Source organism: Lactuca saligna, chromosome 1, assembly GCF_052625555.1.
Source record: "Lactuca saligna cultivar CGN05327 chromosome 1, ASM5262555v1, whole genome shotgun sequence".
NCBI classification, from domain to species: domain Eukaryota; kingdom Viridiplantae; phylum Streptophyta; class Magnoliopsida; order Asterales; family Asteraceae; genus Lactuca; species Lactuca saligna.
Genome location: NC_136417.1, coordinates 79,628,146 through 79,647,102, shown reverse-complemented (window position 1 = coordinate 79,647,102; position 18,957 = coordinate 79,628,146). Strand labels below are relative to the sequence as shown.

Sequence of the window (18,957 nt, the reverse complement as noted above, 5' to 3'; positions counted from 1 at the left end):
AGAAGTAGAACAGTTACAGTGAAAATTTAGACTTCGAGTATAAGTTTAGCTGTTTTCAGGATTTACACTTAAGGAGATATTAGGAGAGTGGATGCACTAGGGTTTTGTGCAACACTGTTATTCCAATACTCTAGGACATTAGAGTTCGTTTCAGGAATAAAAATATTTTCTGCCAAAAATATCTCAGGACTATAAATAGAATTCTGAACCAAATTGGTTCATTAGTTACATTCCATTTAGAGAAAAGTCAAAATTCTCTCTCACGGATCTTCGGGTTTTTATTCCAAATTGTGAGTACTTCGATCTAGTTATGTTATATAGCTTAGATTGTGTTTAGAAACATCAATTTCATAACAAAACAACTAGATTCGGGAGTTTACCGCCCACGAACACTTGGGGAGTAAACTCCATTTTAAGGGCTAAAAGTGTCCCAATGTCCCTCAAAGGCTCGGATCTCAAACTAGAAGCTTACATTACATTTTTAGGACACGAAAACAATTTGAAATCAATGGTGAAAGTGAGTTCATGGCCAAGGACGTTCTAGGGCCGTGAACTCCATTTTTGGTTGCCAAAATACCCTAAATGCCTTAATTGAGCCAAGAGACTAGCATAGCACATTACCTTGATGAGTCTAATACCAAAAACAATCAAAATACCAACACCTAGGGGTGTTCACGGCCGCAAACACATGGCCAACTGGTTCATGGGCCGAAAACTCTAGTTAGGGGTGTTTTGATGCCACAAACACTACCTAAGGCTTAGGCTTGAATTTAGACATGTACCCTAAAGTGTTTAAAGCCTAGAAAACATAAGGAATCACAAGTATTAAGGAGTTTACAGCCAAGACAAGTTCTTGGGCCGTAAACCCCTGTAAAGGGGTCAAATGACACCCTAACTCCTTCCTTATGCCTAGAACCCAACATAGATCATAACCTTGAAGTGTTAGAGACTTGAAAGCACCATAAAATTTCCCCCAAAGGAGATTACGGCCGTAATCTCCATGGGATATGGTCCCAGGGCTGTAAACTCCTCAAAGGAGTTAATAGGAATCCCAAACACTTGATTTAGCCTTGAAACAACTCACTAAACTAGTTGTATAAATGATAGGATTCATTTAGAGACCTTGTTGAGAGTTTACGGCCAGGAGTTTACTCTCCTGGGCCGTAAACTCCAAAGCACATGGTCATTAGCCCATAAACTCCCATTAGAGGCTTTGCACTCCTTGGTTGCAACCCATTAGCCTCCTAGCACTTGACCAAAAGTGTTTTCCCCATGTTAAAATGTTTTTACTTATATAATTAGTGTTTTAATCACTAATTATTTACATACATATGTCTTCATATGTAATTAGGATCATTGTGTGTGTCTAATGTATTCAATTGACACCCAACACTTGTCCGATCCTTCCTTACGATAACAGTCCGTTCAATTCCAGTCACTTACTCCAGGTGAGTTCATACTCCTTTATCAATGTTTTAAACTACTTTTAAATGTTTTACGGGGGAGGGGGGATACAAGTAGAATCTTACTAGTTATTATATCAATCACATGTGATTAATAAGTAGAATTATGCTAGTTATTATATCAATCACATGTGATTAATATGCACCATTCAAATGATTTACTACACATTAGCCGTTTTACCAAACAGTTTTCTTCAAATGATTTTTATAAACATTTTATATGTTTTAAACTCTTTATTACACTGTTCATTTTACTCTGTCTATTACATTTCAAACTTATTTACAATTGTGTTTCAAACAAATGTTTCTTTATACTAAACTATTTTATCAAACCCGTGCCTTCAAACTGTTTTATAGATTGACATCAAGTCGATCTTTTCTTAAGATAATAATTATGTTTCAAATGTTTTACAAAACTTATTTATGCTTTTATATTATAAATTGCATGCCTCTATATGTATAGTTATATAAGAAATGTTTAAAAGACATAGGAAGGTTATCCACCCTATTTCGTTTTCGCGCTTGAGATGTGGTCTGGTGGGATATCAGGTACTCATCCGAAGGTCGTTTAAATATTAGTTATATATCATGTGTACATGTATAGTCATAAAAGGTCCTTCCAATTCATCCCATGCCCTTGGGTAGCAAGGGTATACATCCATGTCCATACATACCAGTTAGATTACTAGTAAACTACCATATAGGTAGTTTAGGAAGATACTAGAACTATTACTAGAACACAATATCATACTATGAGTCAGTTCATTCATGAGTCAATACTTACTACTAGAGAAGAACATATACAACTATCCTAGAGAAGAACATATACAACTATACTAGAGTAGCACATATACAACGATACTAGAACGAGTACATTACTATACATGCTAGATAGAGAGAGATCACACTTTACAACTAGCATACGTCGAACATTGCAGTACATTACTATACTATTACATAGATATGTTTACATGCTCACACTTACATGAGAACAACTACATGAGAACAAGTACATGATCACTTACATGATCACACTTACATATACATAGGACAGACGTCACTAGGTGCTATAGCATGGAACTAGTTCAGGATCTAACTATACCGATGAATCACAACGCAATTGTGATCGTTATATCGAGTGTACATGATCATAGTAATGTGGATGCTCATGGCTTGCATACATGAAGGGGTCATGGGTAGGTCCCAAAATCCCTTTGATAGGGGAGCGTATAGTCTGGGATCTAGACATCACATTATACCTTATCCCTCAAATAAGGCAGTTGAGTACCGATGTGGTCATTTATTACAAATACTACAGTACTTAGAAGTATTACCCTAGACTTAAGGTAATTGGTACGGTTGTAGTTCGGTGCTACACCATAGTACTATTCCATTTTCCCATTACATTCACTTCGTGAACATTCACACGACGCACGATAATGTAGAAGCTATCTTTTTGATTAATGGTAGTCAGACTTGGGAAAATACACACTCCTACAAGAGAGACACACAGACACTAGATGCCTTGGTAGAAGGCTATATAGAGACCAGTTAAGTCTTGGTAGAAGACGCCCTGTTATAATAGTAGGAATCATAGGGATTTCTAGGGTTTTTCAAACATTTATAGTTGTTTTACAAACATTTTCAATTACTTACAGTTCATATACAAATTCTTACATACAAATACTTATATACAAATTAAGACACTAAAATACATATGATCTCACCAGCTTCAAAGCTGATACTCGCTTTCAAAATTACTTGTATCCTCAGCTCATCATAGACAGGTACCGATGCAAGGAGAAAGGAAGATGGAGCTTGTTCAAGACCCATCTTTCATTTTGATTTATGCTATAGTGTTTATCAAAATTTAACAAAACACATTTGTATAATAATTATACTATTAATGCAATGGATGATGTTGTTGCTTGTTTACTACTTTACATTGTTGTGATATTGTACATGACGTCCTCCGCCCCAGAACGTTTCCGCCGTTCCTGGTTTTGGGGTGTGACAGATTGGTATCAGAGCATTGTTTATAGTGAATTAAGTATATCAACCCTTAAAAGATATACTAACTATCAATACATAAGGGATTAAAATACTCTGACCAAGAGTTTATACTTTAAATAATAAAATATTTAATAAAGTATACGTTCCCGCATTCATACTAAAATCAGTGTCACTAGGACAGTACATAAGAATTACGATTGTTGGGCAACGCAAGTGGGCTTAGAGACATATGGTCAAAACTGGGAAGATATAGTCTGATCACCTATATTATCTGAGGGTTAACTAGCATGTGCCTAAGTTTAATTGTATGGTTGCAACAATGCTAAAATCTTACCAAGCCTACCACAATGAGAACAGTAGAACATAACATTAAACTTAAAATACTATAGGAGTATTTGGTGTTACTATAAGTACGTCATACTTGAGAACTAAAACGGGATCTTCATTACTAAGTTGGTAGTTGCTAAGTGGATACACTAAAGATATATGTAATTAGGATGTTATAGACTTAGAATCTGTGAAATTTTACTTCACCCCGATTCTGTGTGAATTTGGAGTTAAGATCACTTATTCGAAGGCCTATCCTGTTTCGATTACATATAACTGGTATGCACTTCACAAATAGCGATGTAACTGATGATGATTTTCTAAATAATTATCTAGATAGTTCGTCTAATAATTATTTTCTTACCCTAATTCTCGCATAAATAACATGGCTGGACTCCATCCCCACGACAACCAGTACCTTCCGAACGAAGTCATTGCTGGATGATTTGGAGAAGAACCAGAGAATGATCATCCGATTCCTTTGAATGATCACCACGATGAAGACCTCACAAATGATGCTAATTCCAAACCAGAGGTTGAGAACCTACCCCAGGCAGCTCCCGTTCCAATTCCTAACCCTCGTCCGGCTGTTTATGGCCCGACCCCTGAGTGAGTGGAATGCTTGGAAACATGGAGCCAAGGACAAGATCAGACCATGTCGTTTAATGGTGACTGAAGCTTTTATGACCTGAGCAATGGGGGCTCAGCAGATAGAATCTTGCCAATCTTGGTCCGTAGAGAGGCCCGAAATAAGATTGAAGGTAGGACAGATACTCGTGAAGGTAGCCCTATATCAGATTACCGAAGTTGTCACCGATGCTAGAATGCATACCCTCCGCACCATTCGTCTAGAAGATACTCGTGAGAGATCTGAGAGAAACCATGAAACCCTGCTACAGGCACAAGCTGAATCCCGAGCCGAAGTCATAGAACTCCGAGTACGACAGAGGGGGTACGAAAGACACCTACTCGATGTAGAACGTCAACTGGCTGAACTAAGAGTTCAGCAGAGGGATTACCGTCGCCAGTAATAAATGTTTTACTTTATTTTCCTTGTTAAAAAGGAATGTTTTTCTGTCTATGCCCGAAGTGGCATTTTCTATGAAATTATCGTGTACCGTAAGTACTTTTGGTTAGGTCTTTATGCTGTCAAGAACTATCTTCTCTGGATATGAGGTAAGACCTTTACAAGGTCATTTTCCCGAACTTTTACGTCATGAATATCAAAGATTTTGATAGTCGGCTAACTTCTGTGTCATTTTTCACTCAAGTACTTTTATCATACTTTCATTGGAGTCTATCTGAATCATGCTTTAGTCAAGTCATTGGACTATAGTAATTTAGCTCCGGAGACATTCCAAGTCTCTTTTAGTGGTTGGATCCTGTTATTCGCCAACCATCGATACCTCGGCTTGAACGACAAACGTCTTGAGACCAGTGTCCAAACTTACTTTCACTCATCACTAGGACTGCATCATAGGGATGTAGGTCAACCCTTCATAAACACAACTCCACTTAGTACTAAGACTGCATCATAGAGATGTAGGTCAAACCTTCGCGAACATACTTCCATTCCGTACTAGGACTGCATCATAGGGATGTAGGTCAAACTTTCGAGAACATAGTCGTACTCTTTTCACGAACAATCTAAGTACATCAAGGGTCAACCAGAATCGCTCACAAAATCCTTATCTTTCGTGTTACAGAATCATGTCGTCATCCGGAAGCAATCAGTCGAACGACGAAACCTCCGCCTTTCGTATGGACGCCGCTACCTTTCAAACAGCAGTTACAGCTGCCGTGGTGGCTGCCGTAACCGCGGTCCTTGCGCACCATAGCGCTATCAGCACAGTCAATGCGGCTGATGGGAATGAAGTTTCCAATCGTGGTATCCATCCAGGAAGTCGTCAAACAGTAACAGGCACAGGCTCGCAAAGTCGAAAAGCAGAGAACAAGAAACGAAAAGCGTCAAGACCGGAAAGAACGCAAGAGATCCCAAAGGCTGGCTATGCAACAACAGCAAGTGGAGACCCCTGCCATTCCCGTACCAAGCAGTCCATACGAGGGAAAACTCCTGAAGTGTGATAAGTGTAGTTTCCATCATCATGTGGCTTGCCATGAGATGCAATGTTGCAATTGCCTAAACATAGGGCACCATGCTCGTGGCTGTGGAGCACCGGTACGACCCATCACTCAAGTCCCTTTCATCGGGACTAACCCTACACACGAGAGTACTTATAAAGCCAAACGCTTTAGGAAGCAATTTCCAAGGTGGAGTAATGAGGAAGGCACTCGTGTCCACATAACACTGGCTAAGCACTGCAATCCCTTCACCAAAGCTAGTACTAGCCAGTCATCCCACCAATGTGGGGAGATAGGGCACTTCCAGAAGGATTGCCCTATAGCAAAGAACTCTGGTGCAGATGGGAAGATTCTCAGGATCACAGCTACGGGAGAACCTGCTCCGGAACCCACATTAATGTAATTCAGGTGTGTTGTTGTAACAGACTTATAAACTATCCAGGACTAGTGCAACTAGAGTCTTATCTTTTGCGGGATCCTGTCGGTATAGGGATACTCATGCTGCGTATACTTGTCTTTTGTAGTATATCTTATTCGCAGCAATAGTCTTGCAGTAAATCTAAAAGACTGTAACTTTGTTCATGGTTGCACGGTTGTTTTTGTCTGTAAACGTTTTATGTTCAAATCTAATGTCCGTAAGTCTCTGTATGAGTTCGACATTATCATACTACTCGATTCAATTTGATCCTCACAAAAACAGCTTCATATGTACGTCTCCTTTTCAGTAAACGTCTTTTAGCGAAACCGTCATATCAGAACACTGAAGTACTCATGCCAGGAGTACCTCATAGTTCCTTTCTTTCCGAAGAAACCCCTGAAGTACCACTCGTGCAGTACGTCAAGTTTAATCCAGGGATTCATGCGGTTAATCTACCACTGAGGAATGTATGCATAAGAGTGATTTATAATCAAGGTTCTACAAGTTTATAATTGATGATTCCATTTTAACTTCTTTTCCCTCGATGGGATGTGAGCTTAAAGAAGAATCAGTTATTCGACTACCTTTTCAATCTTAATTATATACGACTCGTGTACACGAGATTGTGATTTTGAAACCATGTATGAATCCTAATATGAACTTCAGGATGGAGAACTGCCTAAGCCTACGAGTAATCGCATCGTCATGTGAACAAACTGAGAACCCAGTAGGACCCTTGTAAATAGATTGCACTATAGTCTAAACACCTACGGAGATACCAGAACAGTACAGACAACTTAACGAAACTACACAGAAAGAGAATTAGAAGACTAGGCTTCTCACCCTGGAGAATCCCAGTCATATTCTCCCAGAGATCGACGGATTGCATCATAGGTGCCTAGGATATCGAGGACTCCGTCAAGATTTTCATTTGAAATCGTTATCTTTGCCTCGCGTAGAGGAAATGTCCATAAACTTTAAAGGAGTTAATAGGAAGCACCATAAACTTGAAAGCACCATAAACTTTCCCTCAAAGGAGATTACGGCCGTAATCTCCATGGGATATGGTCCCAGGGTCGTAAACTCCTCAAAGGAGTTAATAGGAAGCCCAAACACTTGATTTAGCCTTGAAACAATTCACCAAACTAGTTGTATAAATGATAGGCTTCATTTAGAGACCTTGTTGAGAGTTTACGGCCAAGAGTTTACTCCCCTGGGCCGTAAACTCCAAAGCACATGGTCATTTGACCATAAACTCCCATTAGAGGCTTTTCACTCCTTGGTTGCAACCCATTAGCCTCCTAGCACTTGACCACAAGTGTTTTCCCCATGTTAAAATGTTTATACTTATATAATTAGTGTTTTAATCACTAATTATTTATATACATATGTCTTCATATGTAATTAGGATCATTGTGTGTGTCTAAAGTCTTCACTTGACACCAAGCACTTGTCCGATCCTTCCTTACGATAACAGTCCGTTCAATTCCAGTCACTTACTCCAGGTGAGTTCATACTCCTTTATCAATGTTTTAAACTACTTTTAAATGTTTTAGGGGGGGGGGGGGATACAAGTAGCATCTTACTAGTTATTATATCAATCACATGTGATTAATAAGTAGAATTATGCTAGTTATTATATCAATCACATGTGATTAATATGCACCATTCAAATGATTTACTACACATTAGCCGTTTTACCAAACAATTTTCTTCAAATGATTTTTATAAACATTTTATATGTTTTAAACTCTTTATTACACTGTACATTTTACTCTGTGTATTACATTTCAAACTTATTTACAATTGTGTTTCAAACAAATGTTTCTTTATACTAAACTATTTTATCAAACCCATGCCTTCAAATTGTTTTATAGATTGACATCAAGTCGATCTTTTCTTAAGATAATAATTATGTTTCAAATGTTTTACAAAACTTATTTATGCTTTTATATTATAAATTGCATGCCTCTATATGTATAGTTATATAAGAAATGTTTAAAAGACATAGGAAGGTTATCCACCCTATTTCGTTTTCGCGCTTGAGATGTGGTCTGGTGGGATATCAGGTACTCGTCCGAAGGTCGTTTAAATATTAGTTATATATCATGTGTACATGTATAGTCATAAAAGGTCCTTCCAGTTCATCCCATGCCCTTGGGTAGCAAGGGTGTACATCCATGTCCATACATACCGGTTAGATTACTAGTAAACTACCATATGGGTAGTTTAGGAAGATACTAGAACTATTACTAGAACACAATATCATACTATGAGTCAGTTCATTCATGAGTCAATACTTACTACTAGAGAAGAACATATACAACTATCCTAGAGAAGAACATATACAACTATACTAGAGTAGCACATATACAACGATACTAGAACGAGTACATTACTATACATGCTAGATAGAGAGAGATCACACTTTACAGCTAGCATACGTCGAACATTGCAGTACATTACTATACTATTACATAGATATGTTTACATGCTCACACTTACATGAGAACAACTACATGATCACACTTACAAATACATAGGACAGACGTCACTAGGTGCTATAGCATGGAACCAGTTCAGGATCTAACTATACCGATGAATCACAACGCAATTGTGATCGTTATATTGAGTATACATGATCATAGTAATGTGGATGCTCATGGCTTGCATACATGAAGTGGTCATGGGTAGGTCCCAAAATCCCTTTGATAGGGGAGCGTATAGTTTGGGATCTAGACATCACATTATACCTTATCCCTCAAATAAGGCAGTTGAGTACTGATGTGGTTATTTATTACAAATACTACAGTACTTAGAAGTATTACCCTAGACTTAAGGTAATTGGTACGGTTGTAGTTCGGTGCTACACCATATTACTATTCCATTTTCCCATTACATTCACTTCGTGAACATTCACACGACGCACGGTAATGTAGAAACTATCTTTTTGATTAATGGTAGTCAGACTTGGGAAAATACACACTCCTACAAGAGACACACACACAGACACTAGATGCCTTGGTAGAAGGCTATATAGAGACCAGTTAAGTCTTGGTAGAAGACTTCCTGTTATAATAGTAGGAATCATAGGGATTTCTAGGGTTTTTCAAACATTTATAGTTGTTTTACAAACATTTTCAATTACTTACAGTTCATATACAAATTCTTACATACAAATACTTATATACAAATTAAGACACTAAAATACTTATGATCTCACCAGCTTCAAAGCTGATACTCGCTTTCAAAATTACTTGTATCCTCAGGTCATCATAGATGGTACCAATGCAAGGAGAAAGGAAGATGGAGCTTGTTCAAGACCCATCTTTCATTTTGATTTATGCTTTAGTGTTTATCAAAATTTCACAGAACACATTTGTATAATAATTATACTATTAATGCAATGGATGATGTTGTTGCTTGTTTACTACTTTACATTGTTGTGATATTGTACATGATGTCCTCCGCCCCAAAACGTTTCCGCCGTTCCTAGTTTTGGGGTATGACATCCACCATCACCCCACTACACCCCCAACAAATCTTCTCAACCACAAACGACAACGAATTCTCCTAATGCAGTACAAGAAACACAATTCCATCCACCAAAACAATCAAAGAGAAGAAAAAAAAGATAAAATCATTCCAATGGAAGCGAGTAATTCGACAGAAAAACAAGAAATTGCTTTAGCCAAGGCTTAGATTTCGGCTAGCCGATACCCGATTAAAGGGAATGCCTAAACAAGAGAAACATTTTGGGGATTGTTCGAAACATGAACCATAACTAAATGAACAAATTAAATATATGGCGACCAACCAAATTACATCAAAATGGCGCAACATGAGGATGAAAATAATTGAATTCAACGAAATTCACACTAACCTCAAGAGAATACAAAAAATCCGGTCAACAATTTTAATGTATTTGTTATGGTGCTAAAACAATACATAGAGTTGCAATCAACCTGAAAATATTTTCCTTACGTAAATAATTGGTACAAGTTGAAGAAATGGCGTAGCTATCATCTTAATGATGTTTCAAAATTTCCGGTTCGAAAGCGTTTGAGGAAATCCAAATCACCTAACTGACAACAATCACACGGCAGAAAATTTATCAACATCAATGTTAGGTTGGATGAATTTGAAGTGGGAGAACGTCTATGTCAACCCATTTGAAGGAATAAAGCGAAGATAACGGGTTTTAGTTGTAGTTAAAGTTATTTGGAGGCTAGCAGTATAGATCATTTGAAAGGTAAATTTGATCGATACGTCCAACCCAAAGAGCAGAAGGTTGAGATCATGGAGGAAGCCAACAAAGAATATAAAGAAAAACAATATGGGAAACAAAAAAGAAAGATTCAAAAATTTGGAAGAGATTTAGGGATATATATATATATATATATATATATATATATATATATATATATATATATATATATATATATATATATATATATATATATATATATATATATAATTTTTATTTTTCAATGTTTGTATTTTTTTTTCTATTTTTTTTATTTTTCATGGTTTTATTACATTTAAATCTATGTAATGTTTTAATTTTGATGAAAATCTATTACTTTTATTTCATTTAGTTATTTTAAATAATATATAATTTTGTTGATTAAAAGAATGAAAAGTAAAGTATTTTGATGATAATTTGCCTTGGTATACCAAGTTAAAAGACATTTCCAACTCTACAGTATAGTTTTACATTCAAAGTTGTATTCTATTACTCCATCAATGTTGTATTTATAATGTTGGTGAATGGTATAATATTAAATATAGTGTAATATTATTAATCAACATTAAATATAAGGTTAAAGTTTCATTAGTACAATTTACTCCCTCAAATTTGATCGTACATATTTTTAGATTATTAATAATTTATTGAAAAATCATTTTAATGCATAAATGTATAGTTTTATATAAATGCATGTATAGTATTTCTAAAATGCACGTATGATATTTATATTAATTTGATTTTAAATTAATTTTTTTCTTAATAAAATTGGTTGTTTCAATCATAAGATAAATAACTACATACAAATAATTAATTTTGATTACATATTTTTAATAATATAATTTATATAGTTTTATTAATAAATCATTATGGTTCAAGTTTTTATAAGCTCAATAAGTACAAGTTGTTTTTGTAAAATAAAAGAAGCCATATGAATAAGAGTAAATTATGCAAATAGACATTATAATTTGGGGTAATTTTTACGTTTGGTCTCAAAAAGGAATTCTTTAACTCGGATGGTCGTAAGATTTATTTTTTCTTGTATGTTTGGTCCCTACCAAACATAAAATTATTATTATGTCCTTAATGATATAATTTTATTTTATTTCATTTTCTTTATTATTTTAATTATTATAAATAAATTAAATTATTAATATGTTGTTGAAAAGGGGACCAATTCCACCTTAAATCCTCTTCCAGCTCTAATTCCCGACACCACCTCTAGGGACCATCTCAGAACGCAATTCCAGTTCCTGGCACTACCTCTGATCACCATCTTCAGTCACATATCAAATACAACATAAGTCACCTCAAACTCAACAAAAATCTAAATAATGTTCAACAATAAATCAGAAATACATCGAAAATTGAACCTGAAATCCAAACCAAAATCTAATGTGCAACTCAAATCTGAAAACAAAATTAAACCTGATATTCAAATCTAAAACCAAAATCGAACATGCAATTCAAACCCTAATCCAAAATTAAACCTGCAATTCAAGCTCAAATCCAAAACCAAACTCTCAGCTTCAAGCAACATCTTCCTGCACCTGTACGCACCCTTCTTAGATATTTAAGCTTCCAAAAAGAACTGTTGTTTCTCTAGCTTTGTCCTTAAGATCAAACCAAATCAAAACTAAAATAAACCTGTAACAAACCTACTTAAATCAAATCCACGTAGGTGGAGTAGAGACGGTGGTCCAGTGGTCGACCTTGGGGTCTAACCCTGATAAAATGCGCAATAAAAATACATCTTATGGACCGTCTGAGTTAAGAAAAAAAATTAGAGACCAAACATGAATATTCCCCATTTGTGCAATTTACCCTAAATAAGAATATACCTACAATATTCTTTTTAGTGTTAATTTAAGTAATGTGTTGGAGAGGTTCAGTGTTAACACAATCTTTTACATTATAATTATAGGTTTAATGTACAATATAGTTGTTAATTATGGGTTCGAGATTATCTAAATATGATGTGGTTGTAGTGATAAGGTGATGATTATGATATTTTTTATGTGGCCATAAGCTGAGTATACCTCTTGGCCCGATCTTCCTTTTGATATGTTAGATTGGATCATTAATCTATGTGGAAGTGTGATAAGTATAACCGCAATCTTTCTTATGATATATTAGATTGGACAATTAATGAAATTCTTACAAGCTACATGGATATAAATACCGTACTCATTTGCAGCCCTTCCAACAATTGTTTTATTACTCTTTGGGATATAAGATAACATGATTATTAAGAAAATTAAAGAAGAAAACAAAAGATTATTAATAACAATGAAACAAACAATTTGTATGTAGCGAACTATAATTAGACATTGGCATGCGGGATGAGTAGAGGGTCACTTGACTGCGAATATCTGCAAAAAAATAAAAAAATATTCGTATAATCAAAGATGTTACAAGAAAATAGAAGAAACAATAATAACTAAGATATAATGTAATCTTAGTATTTTCAGTAATCAAACAAATGATGAACTAATCATTAACACTTGAGTGGCTAACCCATACTCCTAATTTTGTTCTTTTATATATTATGGTATGATTACCATTTACCAGCCTAGCTAAGCATGAACAACAAAATCTCAAGTAGAGATTTGTAAACCAAATTAATTTCTTGATGAAGGTGAATAAGGAAGAAGAGGAATTAATTCATCCGTATATAAATGCTAATTAATTCAACATATATGCATCAACAAAGTCGTGGTCACACATGTAACATATAAATTTGTATGTACATGTCTACAAAAATTTAATTAACCTAATTGTTTGTAGGACTTACATGTCATTGCCATTGAATATGATAAGAGAAGCAGGCTGATCGGGTGAGAGGCAGAACAATAGCCGAACTATGTATACACATAGAGTAATGCTATGAAAAAATTAAAATTAAACATCATCAGCCATATGTATCGCATTATAATATGGAATGAGTTTACAATAATGATTCAGGGAATTTATTTAAGCAAATATATATATAGTTCATCATAAACACTTGAGTAAGAAAAAACAAATTGACTTGGATCGAAAAAATACTCACCTTCCAAAACATAGATGTAGGATTATCCACAAGGAAGCTATTATCCAACTTGATTCTTTGTATGCTATCCACACCTTCAAAAGCAAGATCCAATCTTCTTGTTAAACAAAAAAATGAGGAATCCAATCTTCAAATGAATAACAAGTTTTCTTAGGGAAGAAATGAAAATGATCAAAGCAAAAGTTTTCATTAAGGTAGACATACCGATAACATCACAACATGGACATAGAGGTCAGTCATGATTGTTAAGAAGCACCTGTTTTCATTTATTATTTATTAATATCCTCTTTATATTGCTTATGAAGGAGAACCGGAAATAATATAGATTAAGAACATTTTTACGTACTTTGAGAATGCTTCAGCATAGGATCCAGATATATCTTTAATAAGCGTGTAAATCAAAGCTCCAAGTGTCAAACATGTTATTGTAGAAAATATTACTCTTGCAGTTACTACAGAAATCCCAGAGGTGTGTTCCCTAAGCAAAATATATAAATAGAAAATACACATTAAATATCTTTACAATATGTTTGATATGATTCATGATGCAATGATCACCGATAAAAATCAAAGAAAAAAAATCTCGTGTTGTCGTAGTGAAACAGGAGAGATTGACGATTGTTAAAGGTAATATATAAGAAAGCAAGTAAATGATGATTTGCCTTGGTCAATCGAAAAGAAAAAATCGAGAAAGAAATAATTAGTGTACCTCAAAAAATATTTACGTACACTTTTCATTTCCATCGTAAATGCTTTACATTTTAAATACACAAATGGAGCTCAATATATATAAATATGATAGATCCATTAGTGCCCATATATTGCTATTTTAATGGTAAATCAATATCCTAATTTATTCTTACCTTTTATGACGTCTCACTAACACAAAATATAACGGATTTGTCGAAGATTCTTCACGTGATAACTTGAAGAACTGAACAAGGACGTATCCAACGCTAAGAAGGCTGTAGAAGGTAGTAAATATGATATGTAAAAATTCTCGGCATGCATAATAAATTTGATTGCAACACCTTGAGCCATATATATACAACAAACATCATTTTTTCCATTAATATAATAAATGAGTTCATCGGCATGCATGATTAGCAACTTTCACTGCATTAATTAGAGCATCATGTTAGCTTTACTCTTTTACTTCACATATAAAGGTGTGGATACAAGATCATATGTTTGAAATCAAATATGTAAGTAATTTTAATTCTTAAGAGACTTGATCATGCATGTTGCAAAGGCTCGCTCAATTGATTCTGAAATTGATCACGTTTTTGAAATCTCATATTCTAAGCAAGAAAACTACAAAGGACACATTTTTTTTATTGTACAAAGAAATATGTAAAATGGTCGTGTATGTTTAATGTGATATATAACCACCATAAGTAATATATAATTAAAAGCCCTTTAAACAGTCATTATAGCCCAAATGAACTTCCAAGTGAAATGTAAAAATGATTCCAAAGTTGTTAAACTCCTCATAAACGGAAAGTAGATTACCTTCCTAGAACATACATCAAAACAACGAAAATAGTTGTCTTGATCCAACTTGATTCCTTATAGAAAACCCATGCCTAAAAATAACCGGTATACACAAATTAATGTCAATTCACTTGATTAAAAAGAAGATGTACACAAATATATCATAGTGAATGCAAATAATAATACTTTATATATTTACCATGATAAGGTCTAGCTAGCATAAATAGACAAAAGGTAAAAATATGTAATTAAGCTAGATATATTTTTTACTTCATCCAATGATTTGAAGATGATATATATTTCGGTATCCAAGTTGAAGCGTTGAATCAAACCAACAATGAACGCGTTCCATCAAAAAGAAAGAACGGATGGAATACTGACAATACATTTGGACAGACTCGTCACGTCAATCAACATCTTGTACTAGCTAAGACTAAAGGGAGTGGGATCCTCTATGCCTCACCACCTCCCTAATCAAGGACGCCAAACACCGCCCCTAGCTCTTGCTAAGGGGGTCGCCATGTAAAGTTCATTGTGGTGCTAGCTAGAAAAGAGAAGAGAGAGCTTAGGTTTTCTTTTCATAATCAAATATATTTAAATGATTTTCACCACAACACCCCAACAAATGCCAAGTTGAACATATTAGACATGAAAACAAAAAAGATCATGTGGCAGTGTGTTAAGCTCACGACAACTCCCTCTTGCCAAAGTAAGCACCTGTAATTTCAAGGAAAATGAAAAGTCCGCTCGGATTTTACAATTCAAGATCAGGATTTCGATTATTGGCGGCTACATTTTTGATTATATGCAAGGATTTTCCATTCCGTTTGAATTAATTATTTCCTTTTGCATTAGACTTATAAACGGTTTTATTAGAATTAATTCTTTTTTAAAATAACAAAATACTATTCTTGTGACTTTTGAGCAATTTGATATCGTTTCCATGTAGAGCCCGATGTTCCCTGTGGTGCAAAGTTCGGTGTAAATGCCATAATAACTGATCCGATGATGACGTTTTTTGGGCATGGCCCACATTAATTAAACAGATTTTAGATCAACTCGTTAATTGTTATATACATATCTCCTTGTGTGAAGGTAACCTTGATGTAGAAAGTGTGAACGTAGCTTGATTACTCTAACCGAGTTAAACACGTTAATTCTTTGTCTTCTTTATTTTATTCATAGCTTTAACCGTGTGTTTTGCGTGATTTGTCAATCCTTAAGACCAGCACCACATGTAGCACAACATGTGTCAATGTTCTAGATCCCACAACTAATCTATCGAAATTGAGAGTTTGAATAAGGAAATTGAAGAGATGAGGCAACATATGCAATAAATGCAAATTTTATCGGAATCCAACCACCAAAACAATTGTATCCAAATCAGTAATGACACATTTAGAGCCACGAATTTTTTTGAAGAGAATTTCTAAGAAGTGATGAGGATTCCTATTAATGAAGATCGAGTCAATGACATCTCTCCATCAATAATTCTAATCCTGACTTGAAAATTTTACGTGTATACCAAAGATGAAATAGTAAAAAGTGAAGTTGATCATGATTCGAAAGACATTGAGGCCAAACCCGAGGAGATCGGAGTTCGGGAGATGTCTTCAAGTATGATACTTTTATTTATCATTAAACTACCCATGTATTACATTAGTTTAATTAAAAAAAATAAATATAAAATTTTAATAATTTGAAATTTTTGAATTTATAAGAAAAATGAGAAAAATTTGAATTATTAAAATTAATAAGACTTTAATGTATTAAATAAATTACATATATAAACTATTTCTAATAAATACTTTACATATATATTACCTTACACATTAAATGTGGAATTTTAATTTAATAAAATAAAAAATACAATAAAATGACAAGTGGAAAATAGAAATTTTAAAAATTCTAAAAAATATCATGTATCCAAATGAACGAGAAGATGATATGTAACAAAAAAAACCTTTATTTATTATAGTATATAAATAAATAAATAAATAAATAAAATACTAAAAAAAACACGTTAGAAGGTTCCTATGAATCCTGACTTTTGGGATCAATCATAAAGAACCATTTCAACTAAGCTATCAAAACTTTTTCATGATATCGATGTTAAACAAGACTCCAAGCCTTGTCCTTTGGTTAATTCGGTATCAAAAGTGTAAAGGGTAAAGAAGCAAACTTATAAATGATATGAACATTCATACCCCTAGAACAGCAGTATATACCGAAAACTCCATCAGCAGCGCTATCCCCCACCTGCAACAAATTTGACCAAAAAAAAAAATTAATAACTCGAGGGAAAACTGATTTAGAAGCAAAAACATCAACAATTTACATAAATCTTAACTTCTCTACCATATAATTTCATATTCATAACAATAAAATACAAGGTAATTAATCGAGATAATTCTTGAAAACAAATCGGAGATCGAGAGTTCTTTACATAAAGCTTGTAATTTAACTAATAACTAGTAGAAGTCACCCCATACGTTACCATGAGAAACTTATTTGCAGTTTGTATATAAAACATTTTTTTCAAATTAATGTCAAAAGTCGAAACAAGAAAACTATAAAAGAAGTTATGTAAGGGACAAAAAAACATCACTTTACAATAAGGGTCCAAAATTACAAACTTATAAAATACTAAAAATTTAAGGAATGATAAGAAGTGTTAAAACGAAAAAAATTTGAGAGAAAAAATTGGAAACGTGGAAATCCATTATGATCGGTGGGAAAATCTCTAATTCCAAATAAATTCTTATTTATTTTACTTTTTGTTATATGATATGTTGAAAAAATTATAACTTCATCTGGTTTTAGTAAGTTTTTGTCTAAAAAAATTATGGGAAATGAAGAGTGAAGGTGTGTATAATTACCTGGCTCCCAAGTTGAAACAAGAAATAAAACCATCAATGGCGAATACGTAAGCAAACCCAGCAACCATCACACAAAACAATACGATCAACAACGCCTTCACCGCTACTCCCATGGCTGATGCTGTCACCATTGTTGCTCCAAGTTCTGTGTTGGGAAGCACGTAGGGTTTTCGAGTCTTTATAAATGCGATGATGAATATAAAATAGCAAACTAAAAGGGTATTTGTCTATTTTTAGTAAGGATTGTTGGTGTTTGGCTTCTGTCGCCAGGCTTTATAATAGCAATTGCCAACGAATTTGTGTATACTTAATTTTGGTTGACATTTAGGATTCCTATCTCTTTATGTATACATTGTCAAAAGTCAAAAAGAATGACGTAGAAGTAAAATAAGAAAATCCCCAAAAAAGTATTGACTGAATTATATTGGATATATGATGTTGATTGCAAATATCGATTTTATTATTTGGTTTGTTCCCGTATTTTCAAATTATTGCCGACTTTGTTTCTAAGTCATTAAATTTTCAATTGTCAATCTCTTCCAATTACCAATTTGCATTTAAACCAAATTCTAAAAATAAAAAGTATCACAAAGAAAAAAAAATTAATCGATCAATACTTATTAGGGTATATGGCACAAAAAACACTTTTTTTATATAAAAATTCGATTTTGACATCGTGTTATTTTTTGTGTCAATTTTAACACGGTGTTTTCTAATTTGTTACAATTCTGACCACTTGACCGGTTAACCAGGTTATATGCTGATGTGGCATGATGATGTGTCAGTTTTGATGACATGGCATGCTGACATGATATGCTGACGTGTCAAAATTGATTTTTTTTTCCACAAAAAACAATAAGTTTTTACTTTTTTTCGATTTTGACACTAAGTTTAATTTCTTATTTCAATTTTGACACTAGGTTTTTTTTGTTCCAATCGAACATTATTTATCAAATTTTGTTCAATTTTATCTATTTTCCATT

The 18,957-nt window shown here is 34.0% G+C and overlaps 1 protein-coding gene across 1 annotated transcript; it reads right to left on the bottom strand.

The window, feature by feature from the left end:
* Positions 1-12,739: 12,739 nt before the first annotated feature.
* LOC145040365 (uncharacterized) lies at positions 12,740-18,204 on the bottom strand. Its single transcript, XM_078988306.1, has 9 exons — positions 17,975-18,204; positions 17,303-17,354; positions 15,114-15,187; positions 14,465-14,566; positions 13,948-14,079; positions 13,806-13,857; positions 13,602-13,675; positions 13,344-13,433; positions 12,740-12,921 (listed from the first exon to the last, which is right to left on the bottom strand). The coding sequence occupies exons 1-9, from the start codon at positions 18,103-18,105 to the stop codon at positions 12,873-12,875; spliced, it is 756 nt and encodes a 251-aa protein (XP_078844432.1). The 5' UTR covers positions 18,106-18,204; the 3' UTR covers positions 12,740-12,872.
* Between the last annotated feature and the right edge of the window lie 753 nt (positions 18,205-18,957).

What these genes read in the sequence shown, in the direction of transcription:
- LOC145040365 (XM_078988306.1), bottom strand. Translation starts at nt 18,105, where the DNA reads ATGGTGACAGCATCAGCCATGGGAGTAGCGGTGAAGGCGTTGTTGATC. An exon ending in TGTTTCAACTTGGGAGCCAG is followed by an intron (nt 17,355 to 17,974) that starts GTAATTATACAC and finishes AATTTGTTGCAG; the next exon opens with GTGGGGGATAGCGCTGCTGA. An exon ending in CTACATCTATGTTTTGGAAG is followed by an intron (nt 13,434 to 13,601) that starts GTGAGTATTTTT and finishes ATTTTTTCATAG; the next exon opens with CATTACTCTATGTGTATACA.